General features: G+C 42.4%; 2 protein-coding genes across 2 annotated transcripts in view; one reads left to right on the top strand and one right to left on the bottom strand.

Annotated features, from left to right (window-relative positions):
• The first annotated feature begins 1,623 nt into the window (after window positions 1–1,623).
• sox8a (SRY-box transcription factor 8a) lies at window positions 1,624–4,992 on the top strand. The gene is made up of 3 exons (XM_085361209.1): window positions 1,624–2,210; window positions 2,967–3,220; window positions 3,314–4,992. The coding sequence occupies exons 1-3, from the start codon at window positions 1,801–1,803 to the stop codon at window positions 4,087–4,089; spliced, it is 1,440 nt and encodes a 479-aa protein (XP_085217335.1). The 5' UTR covers window positions 1,624–1,800; the 3' UTR covers window positions 4,090–4,992.
• Window positions 4,993–8,097: 3,105 nt separating this feature from the next.
• LOC146626249 (arf-GAP with dual PH domain-containing protein 1) overlaps window positions 8,098–12,617 on the bottom strand; it is a 36,125-nt gene continuing 31,605 nt past the window's right edge. The window contains exons 7-11 of the mRNA XM_085361210.1: window positions 10,583–10,666; window positions 10,287–10,349; window positions 8,618–8,689; window positions 8,310–8,538; window positions 8,098–8,126 (exon numbers count right to left, since the gene is read on the bottom strand). Coding sequence (XP_085217336.1) covers window positions 8,098–8,126; window positions 8,310–8,538; window positions 8,618–8,689; window positions 10,287–10,349; window positions 10,583–10,666 — 477 coding nt within the window. The remainder of the gene's footprint in view (window positions 8,127–8,309; window positions 8,539–8,617; window positions 8,690–10,286; window positions 10,350–10,582; window positions 10,667–12,617) is intronic.

Here is a 12,617-nt window from a genome sequence, read left to right as displayed (position 1 = left end):
GTTTTGTTGTTTAGTTCGTTTTTATTGTAGTTTAGTTTTTTATTAGTTTCATTGTTAATATTGGTCTTTTTAATTATTATTAAATAGAGGGCATATATCAGAGGCAAGATTTATCAAAACCAATTACAATAAAAACACTGAACTTTTTGAAATCTGTTGAATCACAGTCTTGTTGACATCCACAGTTTCATCCATCACAGCCTCATCGGGCAAGTTGGGATAATATTTTTAAGCAAACTAACTAATTTGTTGTTTTTATCAATAGGTAAGGAATACAAGTGGAATTTTAGCAGAATAAAGACTCTTGTTTCTATGTTTTTCCTAGCTTTCTCTACACTTTCTTTACTCCGCCTGCAGTCACTCTGGGTCTTACAGTGAAGGTTCACTGAAAACGAACAGAGAGTTGTTCTGAAAGAACACCTTTACACTATGATGAAATATTTCCGTCCTAACAGGAGTGGTTTCCTCCAAACTGACCAAAGGGCATGAGGTGTCTCAAGAACCAACCGAAAGAACTATGGAAGATTTTGGAGCGGCACTGCTCTCCAACGCCACTTTAAAAACACCAAATGAGGGAATATCTTTTGGAAGAATAATGTTCCATCCCTCCAGTAGTTTTCCAGAGACTTGGAGAATCCACACCGAGGTGCACTGAGGCTTCTCTGTGGACGTGTGGTAGCTCAGCTCCTTAGACTGACTTTTCCATTAACTTGTCACCTGCTTGCAGTAAACGATGTTGTTTTGTAAAGTATAAAGAGTAATGAGGTGCTTACCGATACATTTAAAAAGAAAATAACAGCTGAAGAATAAAGAGTAGCTACTGAACAATGAAATAAATCAGTTATTCATCTGGGAATTAGCTCAGCAATAATAGCTCTAAAAAAGAAAAAGAAATTGAAAGGCAAGCAGTGGAACAGGTTTTCACACCTCATAGAATCCAAAAAAGAGAATAAATGTGCATGCAGTTATTTTTAATAATGGAATACATTTACATTTACTTACTGAAGGTGGTGCTGATGTTTTTTGTTTGTTTTTGTTTTTTTATCAACAACAACTGTGGTATTGGTATCACATCAATATGTAGCCCACTGAACAATGTTAATGTTTTTTGCTTTATTTGTGTGAAAAAAAAATATCTCAGACATGAACTGTAGAAAATATCTGATTCTTTGTGTGTTGCCTATGATGTTTTTAATTTATTGCCTATATCACATTTAAACAAGAGAAGCTTGGCACTTTTATATTCAATTACTTCAAAAAACCCAGTTTCAAAATACATGAAATACATGAAAGTGATTTGATGTGATAACTAATTATTGTGGAAAGTAGCAATCACAGTGATTTGGTCATTAATATGTGTTCAGAATGATTCATCTCATAAATCATGACATGCTCTCCCCTAGTTAAGCTGGCTTTAAAAGATAAAAGAATCAGAGTCAGTATTAGTATCAGTACTGGCCTTGGATTTACTTGGATACCAAAGTGTGCAGTATCACAGCACTCGACTAACTGGGGCTCTGAAGAAACTCAAGCTTTGCACAAGCCAATAGGACAAGAGGGGTGGAGTGACATGAGCTCTAAAGTGCTACAAAGAGTAGAATGTAACCGTCCCTCGTCAACATTTGCCTGGTCCTGGAGGAGGATGTGAGACGGAATGGAAAAATTCAACAGACCAAATCCGGGATTTTGGTTATTTACGCGGGGTTACACTCTTTCTACAAAGTCGCGCGCCTTTACGCAACTAGAGAGCTCTTTGGGATTTTGGAGGGTGGGGGTCAGTAGATCTTTGCAGCACCAAACATGACTGAGGAGAACAAGCCATTGTCACAGCAGGCATGCAGTCCAGCGGGAACCGACGGGTCTGCGTCCCAGCATGGATCGGATTCAGAGTCTCCGGCCTCTCCGGTAAGGCCCGAAGCGAAGGAGGCAGCGCGCCCGCCCGGGATTACGCCAAAACTGGAGAGCTGCTCGGAAGACGAGCGGTTCCCCACCTGCATTCGCGACGCTGTGTCGCAGGTGCTAAAAGGTTACGACTGGTCGCTGGTGCCTGTGCCCAGTCTGGGGGAGAGGGGGCTGAAGAGTAAACCTCACGTGAAACGGCCTATGAACGCGTTCATGGTTTGGGCGCAGGCAGCGCGGAGGAAGCTGGCGGACCAGTATCCACATCTGCACAACGCTGAGCTCAGCAAGACGCTGGGAAAGCTGTGGCGGTGAGTACACCTGAGTTTCATCTGATGAGCACCTGCACAGTACTGAAACACTGCGCTGACTGAACATGACTGATCTCTGGAGTTACAGACTCTGGACTCCTCCATGCATCTGCATTTTTGTAGAATTCAATAGATTTTTTAAATTACTATGTTACTGTGTGTTTTCCCCCCCTTTTTTTTCATTACCACGATTATGTAATGTAAATCTAATATCATGACAGGCCTGTTTTATTCACTGAAACAAACAAAAAGAAGAAAGAATTCCAGTAAAATGAGAGAAAACCTGCAGATTGTGCATAAACAAAGCTATTATGGCGGGAATATCATTTTGTGGTTGTGGTAATACACACTGAGGAACCACTTCATTGTGGCTTTATCTGTACAGTACAAAAAAACAACTGCTAGTTCATTTGTCATGTCTCAGTAACTGTAGATTTTTTAAGAAAAGGAAATATTCATATTCTTTATTTAAGTAAAATAAAGAAGTCCTGCGTTAATGCACTTATGTAAGTAAGTATGTAAGTGGGTATTTCTGTGATGGAGTATTCATATAAAGTAGAATGAAATGGAAAATACACAAAACTGTAACATGTATAGAGTTCTTATGTGATTACTTATGTGAATAACTGTAGTTATTGACATCACTGATGAAAGAAGCAAGGAGTCTGTCAGGTTTTTTTTTTGTTTTGTTTTTTTGCTTCCTGCTGTGTTTGAAATGCCAGCGGTTGTTCTCTGACTTGTCCCTGTCCTCCTCAGACTTCTCTCTGAAACAGAGAAACGTCCCTTTGTTGAGGAGGCCGAGAGGCTGAGGCTGCAGCACAAAAAAGACTACCCAGACTATAAGTACCAGCCTCGGAGACGCAAGAGCAATAAACCGGACCAGGGCGACTGCAGACCTGCGCTGGTCCAACAGCAGCAGCAGAAGCAGGGCTTATATAAAATGGACCTGGGTGTGGCCAGGCTGGCTGGCACAGGGGAAGTGGAGCAGCATTACCATTCAGACAGAACAGGTGATGACACTGTGATACTCGTTTCGTTTCTTTTCCCTTTTTTTAGTTAAATGTGAAAAAGCTGATTAAGGTTCACTTGATTTTGCGTTCCAGGTCAGTCTCACGGGCCTCCAACACCTCCCACCACCCCTAAAACAGACCTGCACATGGGACCCAAACACGAGAACCGTCAGTCTGTGGACACAATGAGCTCCAGCGCTGCTCCTCCTCCCAACCGTCAGAACATCGACTTCAGTAACGTAGACATCTCTGAGCTCAGCACTGACGTCATCGGCACTATCGACGCCTTCGACGTTCACGAGCTCGACCAGTACCTGCCTCCAAACAGCCACGGTGCCACTGTTCTAACCCCGCCAGAAACCAGCAACCCCTCCGGTACTTTCATCCCACCCAGCACCGACTGTCACACTCCCAACATCCAAAATTGGACGTCCAAAATGTCTGGTGGGACTTCCGCTGGAATGCCGCTAACCTCTTCCAATTGTGAGACCGACGGGCTGCACAAGGATGGCGGCCAAAAACCTCAGATTAAAACTGAGCGGATGAGCCCGGGTCACTACAACTCCTCAAGTCCTCCACCACGGTCAGACCAACCTGAGTATACATCCCTGGGTTCGGGCATCTGTCCTTCCTCCACCCCTACCACCTCCTCGTCTGCCAACCAGTCAGACTACACCGACCTTCAAAACTCCAGCTTCTACAGCGCTTTCTCTGGTTACCCCGCCAGCCTGTATCAGTACCCATACTTTCATTCCTCCCGCAGGTCTTACACCACCCCACTGATCAACAGCCTGGCCTTGGCACCACCTACTCATAGTCCTCCCTCTGGCTGGGAGCAGCCCATCTATACGACCCTCACCAGGCCTTGAAGAAGACAAAAATATATAGCCATATAGACTGACTTCTAACAGACCAAAATTTTTGAACATTGATGATCATTGCCGGCTGTAACTCACATAGTGTGTCATATATTGCTGCATTTGTTGATTTTCAGGCAAAAAAAACGTTAGCGTTTTTGCCACTTTGAGTACAAACACCTGCAGAGTGACATTTAAACCCGCCCTGGACACCAAAATGTTCCACTGAAATGCCACACTAATGAAATTTCAGCATGAAAGTAGCACCTATTTCAGACAGGGCGTTTTATAACACTTTTCCACACTAAAACTTAAATAGTTTCCTAATTTTTATACACTTTTATTAAAGTCACTTGGAAAGTGACACGTTTCCAAAGGGCTTCTTATTCCTTCACCAGTAAGAATGTGATTTACATCGACATGACCAGGAGATTGTAACTTTTCTTAATTAGATTAAAAACAGGAGACCTGCAAGCCTTAAAGGCCCACGCCTGCTTAACTGTTTGGTATAGCATGTGTTGCATTTCGTGGTTATGTATAATAGTTGGACAAAATAAAAGATGTTTTGCTGAATTTGTAGTTTACGTAAAAGGAAGTTGTACCTGTGAGCAGGAGTTTTGAAGCCCCTCTTGGTCCTATCAGTTGTTCTCTGCAGACCCGGTCCCTCCTGCTGCTTCATTTCCACTGTGACAGCTGCTCCTGCTGAGTTTCCTGTGAGGAGATTAGTTAATTTCACAGTCCAAGCTGCGGCTGTCCTGTCCGTCAGCCACAAGGTTTGATAGGCGGGACAGCTGTGTGAGGTTTTCACAGAGGCACCGCACAAGAAACACACAAATTATTAAAGAAGAAAGAAATGTGGGTAAAAACAAGTCCTGCACTCAATGGCTGTGTAGACCTGCTATACTGACAATAAAAAATAACCAAAAATGAAGCTGAGGTTGTGCTTATTACGTCCATGTAAGGACTGCAGTGCTGTGAAGCCGCAGGTTCACTGAGAATGAATGTTTGCCACATGTTCCAGCCACTCAGTGACCGTGGTATCTTTAGGACAAACACACCCGTTTTTAAACACTTCCTGTGTGGGTCTGAGCCGGCTGCTGCAGCTCAGTGGCTCCCTGTCTCAGCAGTTTACCGTGACAACCCAGGTGCCAACGACAACAAGGGCGCCAGACAGAAGAGACATTGATTTATTCACATGTGCGTACGGCCCTGGAGCCAACGTGCGGACGTTTGTGGAAGAGTGGCGAGATCATCAGGTGACATTTGCACCAACAGACCTTCAGTTAAGTCTTTATTCTGTGGTGAGTGTGCAACTTCACACATGCGAAGCTCCATTTGCTGCTGACCAGTGAGCCCCATCCACTGTAAAACAAACTGAGCTTCTAACATGTCACTTGAAAATTCAGGCTGTTTATTTGAGTTTAAAGGAGGGAACTGAACATCTATCATTTCATTCAGTGATCCCTGTGATGAGTATATGTCTTAAGTAGGTCCACATGAGGGGAATTATGACATTTTGCTTTCTCACTAAGAGAGACATGAGCATATTCACACCACCCTTGGCTCTGGGTATAGTGTTGCATTCGATGGCAACTGTGAAGCTGGGATTTCTGAAGTTCTCCAGAAAAAAAAATAGTGGAAAAAAACAACACCAGAAATTGACTTTCCTACTCAATAACTTTCAAGGTCATTTTTTTAAGGCTTCTACCTCTTTGTATCATTTTTTTCAAATTGGGAACTCAAAAACTAGGCTAACTCTCAAATAGCGTTTGAGCTTCTAATGATTTTAATTAAATATGTCATCAATTAAAAATGTCACTCAAGCTTTTACCAATCGAATAATCAGTTTTGATTTTGTAGTCATGTGATCAGTAACCATATGATATTAAGTGTTCCACTGTTTCAGATGTGTAACAGTCTGGGGTCAAGTAAATGAAGTCCAAGTCACACACCAGCCTAGAGAACAGTCGACAACCATCTCGCAACTATAAGAAAATTGTTGTGCTCCCTGACCGGTTGGCAAGTGGTTGCTGGAGGTTGGTGGTAGTTGCTCTGAAATCGATTCCTATATATTCACACATATCAGTGCAACCACTGGTTGCAAGGAAAAAAATGTGCATTTCCCGCCTGGTTGCTGATTATTTTGGCTGCTAACAGATTGCCACAGTTAGCACGGAAATACACAGGAGCTAGTGAAACTCTAAAAAGTGTGTCATAAGACAGAAACAAAGACCGTCTGGCTTTAAAGTAAACGTTACTTTGAATGCTCTCTGGTTTGCACGACACATTTTTTAATTCTAAAAAGGATTGGCTAGCATTGTGTTTGTGTTTGCAGATAAGTAAGGGTCTTCCATGCAAACTATGGGCAACTGTGACTAATAACCAAAGCAGAAAGTTTTCACTGAATGACAGCCAGCAACCTTCTGCAACCATTTTCCAAGCGGTCAGAGAATATATGATTATATTATTATATTTTACCTGTGACACCAGAGACACATAAGGATGTGTCGATTTCAATATAAAACTACCTCTCACTCTGACAGTGGTTAACACTGCTGCCTCAGAGCAAGAAGGTCCAGTAGCTGTTCACGATGTGGACTTTGTATGTTTTGTCTGTAAGTTAAGAGAATGGATCTCTAACTCTCTTTCAGTAATTTCCCAGCAGTGTAGTATCCTTCTGGACTAAAGTGTCAGTCTATTTTTTTTGCCATCTGTTTGTACAAACTGCTTCAGTTTACATTAATGTCCCCCACATGCTCGCAAATGATTCACATCGCCCTGTGAGCAGTGGCGGGGTGATAAAAGAGCTCCACCTAGTGGAAGAATTGGGGAGCACTGGCAGCCATGCTCAAAAAGACAGTACTTTCAACAGGTGTATTTGTGTATTGCTGTCAGCCATGGTTTAGTTTAGACTTTTGTGCACCAATCAGGATTCAAGGTTACTTGAAAGCAACAGCAGATGGATCAGTGTGTGGAAAACTGTTGAAAGACAACAGAGAAGAGGGAACACGGAGGACAATCCAAAACACCGGCAGCTCATTTCAGGATCCTTTGTATTGATTTTATAATGAAACAAACTATCACTGTGATTTAAGGATCAACACAACCATGTGTCTTTAAAACAAGATGCAAAGATTAAACGAAACGTCTGTAGAAGTGTCATATAAATTACAATCCTGTCACATTACAATCCTGGAAAGCAGCGATAACCGTCTACGATGACTCAGTATGTTCAACAGTACAAATAAATAAGAGAACATCTGTCAGATTGAGGTTTGAAAGGTAACCCTGCCTGGATGCAGATATGCCACCTCGTGCTGCCGAAACAGCAGAGGTGCTCACTGAGAGATTGTTGTGTGTATGTTTGTGTGTTTCGTATGCATATTTGTTGTTAACAGCACTTTGCAGATTTCAGGTTTACCAGGGTTTTAGTGCGGGAGGTTCAACCTCACAGTGTCCTCAATGAAAAACGTCGCACGCACACAGAATAAGCCACTGTCATCAAAACTGTACATTCAATAAATTAACAATGCATTGTCTTTGTTAAGCAACCAGTGAAATGACTCTAGATTACATAATTACATTAGATTACAGACAGAATGAACCATTCACAAGACAAAAAATTCTGGGTGGGAAGGGGGAGGAGGAGCTTGTTGCAAGGGGAAGGGTCCACATGGCTGAGGAGAGGAGAGGAAAGGGTTTCTGATGTGATAATGTACAACACAAGGTTGGTAAGCGCAAGAGTGATGACATCATCTACCCTTTGGCCTTGGATCACCCCATGAGGGGCCTCGAGTCCCGTTAGAGTTTTAGGCTTCCTACACGAGACAGACTGGAGTCCTGCCGGTGTTTCCTTTCCTTTCTTCGTGTTTTCCCATCTCGGCCCATCCCTAAAACCCCTCGTGACCCATAAGACCCACCCCGCCTCTTCTAGCCATGGTCAGTGGTCGCACGCTGGGGCCGTCTCTGATCTGAATGAGACCGGGCTGGTCCAGTTGAGCGCTTGGTTTCCAGCAGATTTCAAGGCTTGTGTTTGAAATGGGCCTCCACTGCAGGGACACAGAGAAAACGACTTTCAGTAACAGGAAATTCATTTTTTTTTCGTGTTTCGCTTATAGTCCGTATATTATGGTAGGATTTTAAAGCTTTACACATTCCCTTTCCCCCACAACAAAACATGCAAAAAAAAAAAAAAAAAAACATTTTAGGACTCTAATGTTTTACTTAATGACCTGCATACTCCTGTGGCCTCATTGGTCGATTTATGACCCTCTGGAAAGCGGCTATCCAGTCCTGTTGCTCGGCCTCGGTCTCACAGGCAAAGAGGAACTTCCTGTCTGGCGTGACGATGGTGATGCCGTGGTTCCAGTGGTAGCCCTGTGTGGACGGAGGCAAGCCAGCCAGGACAGTGTAGCTGTTCTCCTTGCTGCCGATGAACACCTCCCCGCGGGCGTAGGCATCCTGAGGGACAGAAAGACAAACTAAGCAAGCCACAAATGAAGCAAATCAAAAGGTTGGGTCGATGCAGGGCTCTTCTTACCAGAGGGTCTTTGAAATACATGAGCCGCCTGTCATCCATCGTAAACCACCTCTTCTTGAAGCCCTCAGTGTGCTAACGCAGAGTAAGACAGACAGTACATTTGTTGAAAGGAGGGAGACAAATGCACATTTTTGTCACTTATCATAAGACATGAAGATGAAGTTTTGTTGTAACTTGCAATACTCACTCCTCCCTAAACTCAAAGAAACTGCTTCCAATACAGGTAAAGAAAAACAATCATAATTTTACCACTAGGGAGAAAAAAGCTCCAAAATTCCAGAATTTCTTCTTTCGTTTTTAGCTTTTATAATACATACTGTATATAAAAGATTACATAGCCACTGTGACTCGAACTATTAGGCTGTCAAGTACCGTTTTGTGGAATCAGACGTCAAGATGTCATTAACAATTGTTGGGTCTTACTGAGAAACTGAAAAATGCTGCAGCATCAATCACAAAGTAGCCACGCCCTAAATCATATTCTGATTCGTCGTTTGTTTCACTTTAACAAAGTCACCATCATGCTGTATTAAACCAAACTAGTATCTGAGACTATTTGAGAAAATAAATTGAGCGAGCAGATGACTCCTACACAGCCATACTTCTTCTTGCAACCTATAGACTGTATACAAAGGATGGATGGAGCTTCCTGGTCTGAAAAAGTGAAAGCCATTCTTTCTAATGGTCAACAGGAAGTGACTACAAAAAACTGGGTCTACACAGCTTTGGCAACAAGGGATAAGAACACCAAAGGCAATTAATACCGTGTTTGTTTCAATAAAAGAAATACTGGAGAGAAACTTAATCCAACAATAGCAGGTGTAGTCAGTAGGGTGAGTGGCATGAGAGAGTGCACTAGCGTGTTTTTGGAGCAACCTAAATCCAAATGGGAGAACCAAGCAATAAAGCTCCAAATCTTTTTGGATACAACATGAAGCTTATTTTGTAAACAATGTTCCCGGTTTGATTTTTGGGTGACTCGATTTTATAATTGACAAGTAGCTAGCCTATGAGTGTACACTGTCCCTAAGTTTCTTAGCCTCAAGCACCCTTCACTTATCGGGTCAGGTTTTAATGAAAGTCAAAATTCCAGCTTCACCTGACAACATTAATAAGTATTTTTTTAATATTTATAATATATGCTATGATCAGAGGAGTCGCCCCCTGCTGGTCATTAGAAAGAATGCATTTTAACTCCCTTTCATTTTCAGACTGACAAATTACGCCCATCTTTTATATACAGTTAATGAAATCTGCATTTGTTCCATCACTTTCACTACTGCATTTTCAAACTTACATATTTTCTTAAATAATTAATTACAATTTACAACACAGCTAGCCTTAGCTTTAGGCATTACTCAGACTTAATTAGGTCAGTCTGGTTTATGGTTGTAATGGTTCACAGAATGAGAAAGAAGAACAATAATTGTAATCGCTAATGTTTACTTTTTTTATTGCAGAATTCTGAACAGATTTACTCCCTTGAGCCTCCATAACCTTAAAAATAATTCCAGCAGAAGAAACCAGGAGGCTAAAGGATTAGGAACCAATGCACTACTCTGAACCTGGAGACACTTTGGCCATATTTAGGTCACCTGAACACTGAAACTCAGGTGTAACTGATACTATCATCCTTAGTTCACTATAGAGGGATGACTACAGCACCAACCTTCGGACCCGTTTTCTCCATAAAGCCTTCCTTCATAAAGCTTCGGGTCAGTTTGGGCACCAGCTGGAGCAGCAAATAGACAAAAGAGAATCATGTAAAGACAAAAGAAAAAGCATGCATGAAATATTAAAAACTGCCCTTATTTCAGCATGGACATGTGCAGTGGGATCAGAGGCGTCAAGACTGCCATGCAATAGAAAAGCATCATGAACAGACACCTCTGAGAATGCTGTTTATTTTTTGAAACTATAAGCTCAGTAACAGTGATGCGCATGCTTAAATCACACCATCCTCACCTCTTCGTCACTCGCTCCCGGGAAGGCAACCTGCAGGTAGTGGAACCTGGCAGCTCTGATAGCATTGAACCAGTCGACCATCTCCTGCAAAGGACAAAAAGCTCTCTCAGTGGAACCATGCCCTGCCACACTTCATATCTTATTCATTCTAATCCGTCATTTCTGTTCTGAGTAAATAAAACAGATTTTGGATGAAGGTATCTGTCACACACAGCAGAATGAATTCCAAGGCGTGCGTTGCTGCGTGGAAGCTGCAGCGCTGTCGATAAATCCGCTACAAAACGTGAGAGTGACAGGGATGCTGAATGAACCCAGTGAACCCTTCCTGTGACAGCAGGCAGGAACTCTAATGCACCAGCAGAGGGAGCAGTGCACCCTTTGTCATTCTTACTCCACCAAATGGCTTTAAAACCTCTCCGTTTCTTCTCTTTCATCTGTTCAGCTTTGATTATGTCTCCCTCTAATTCTGCTTCAGCCCCAAATCCCAGTAACGTAGCAGCAACGTGAGGCTCAGCAGTGTAAAACTCTCAGGAACACACACCGTCAGTTTAAAGGTTGAAGTGCAGAATTGTATTCAGGGAGGAAGTGTAATGATGGACAGCTTATCTTACACATAGCAGGGCTATAAGATGTCAGATATGGTTGTTTGTGTTGTTCAGTAAGCTAACGGTGTTTGTTTGTATCTTTCAGCGTGTAGCTTGATCACTGGGCAACCATAGCTTACGATACCATATTTACTGCAGTGTCTAAGAGCTCTATCACTATCTTACACATTCACAGCCACTTTATTAGGTATACTTGTTCAGCTGCTCATTATTGTATCAACGGTTCAGGCTGGTGATGGTCCTGTAATAGCACACTTTAGGCCCTTTAGTACCAGCTGAGCATCATTTAAATGCCACAGTCCATTTGAGAATTTCTGCTAACCACGTCCATCCCTTGACCTCAGTGTTGCCATCTTCTGATGGCTGCTTTCATGTTAAAAAGCTCAAATCATCTCAAACTGGTTCTTTGAACGTGACACTGAGTTCACTGGACTCTAATGGTCTCAACAGTCACCAGATCTCAAGCCAGCACCTTTGGGATGTGGTGGAGCAGGAGAGTTACATCACTGCGTGCAAACGCTGTGTGATGCTGTCATGTTAGCATGAAACAAAATCACTGAGGAATGTTTGCAGGACTAGATGAATCTACCCCATTAGGAATTAAGGCAAAAGTCCTTCTAATGTGTGCGTAATAAAGTGGCCGGTGAAGGCCTACTGTTGGTCATACAAACAAAAACATTTAAAATGCTCTAACCACTGGATAACTGTATATAGAGGAAGGAGTCACAGAATATGCTCAGTGCCGATATTTTACAGTTTTTCCAAATGATATCTATATGACCAGCAGCAGTGGCAGATCAGGGTGTGGGTGTTGGGCGGAGGGGCGGGTTAGTGTGTGCAGACATTATCATCCATCCATTTACTTTTATGAGAAGAAAAATGCCTGTCAGGAGCTTTATTGGACTGATCCGTTACCTCTGGGAGCGGAAGGGCTACAACACCTGTGAACACACCCTGCACCTTAATAACAATGAACTGGCCTAACCTAAGAGAGCCTGCAAACATTACTCACTATTTGCATGTCCTTAACATTTACTCAGAGTCAGATTCAAATGTTCTGACCCTCAATCAAGCAACAGGTGTGGCTGCATTTTAGGAAGTTGACACTCGACGCTTTTGAGTTTGAGGCTTTGATTTTGTATTACAACTGGCATATTTCATCACCTTTGGTATAACAACTGGCTAATCCAGCACTAGCTTCAGCGCTGGTGTCTGTAAGCAGCTATAGCCAGACCAACCAGACAAAACATGATTTCACAACTAGAATGATTCATTACTCCCCAGGACTTGAGGCCTCTTCACGTTTTTCTCTCACTAGGTCTGAAATCCCATAAATATGTGCAGGAGCTTACTGTTGTCATCATTTCAGTATCAAATCATATTAAAATAACAGTTAAAAGTTAAGATTTAATTTGATGTAAATGCTTGTG

This window comes from Diplotaxodon limnothrissa, linkage group LG8 (assembly GCF_057381915.1).
Source record: "Diplotaxodon limnothrissa isolate DT_005_m linkage group LG8, D_limnothrissa_male_GT1.1, whole genome shotgun sequence".
In the NCBI taxonomy this organism is placed as follows: domain Eukaryota; kingdom Metazoa; phylum Chordata; class Actinopteri; order Cichliformes; family Cichlidae; genus Diplotaxodon; species Diplotaxodon limnothrissa.
The sequence above is the reverse complement of the archived record's forward strand: the minus strand, read 5'-3'. Positions and strand labels throughout refer to the sequence as shown.

Excerpts from the sequence above, each read along its gene's own strand:
- sox8a (XM_085361209.1), top strand. The coding sequence starts at position 1,801 with ATGACTGAGGAGAACAAGCCATTGTCACAGCAGGCATGCAGTCCAGCG. Across the intron at positions 2,211-2,966 it reads ACGCTGGGAAAGCTGTGGCG|ACTTCTCTCTGAAACAGAGA; the intron begins GTGAGTACACCT and ends TGTCCTCCTCAG. Across the intron at positions 3,221-3,313 it reads TTACCATTCAGACAGAACAG|GTCAGTCTCACGGGCCTCCA; the intron begins GTGATGACACTG and ends TTTGCGTTCCAG.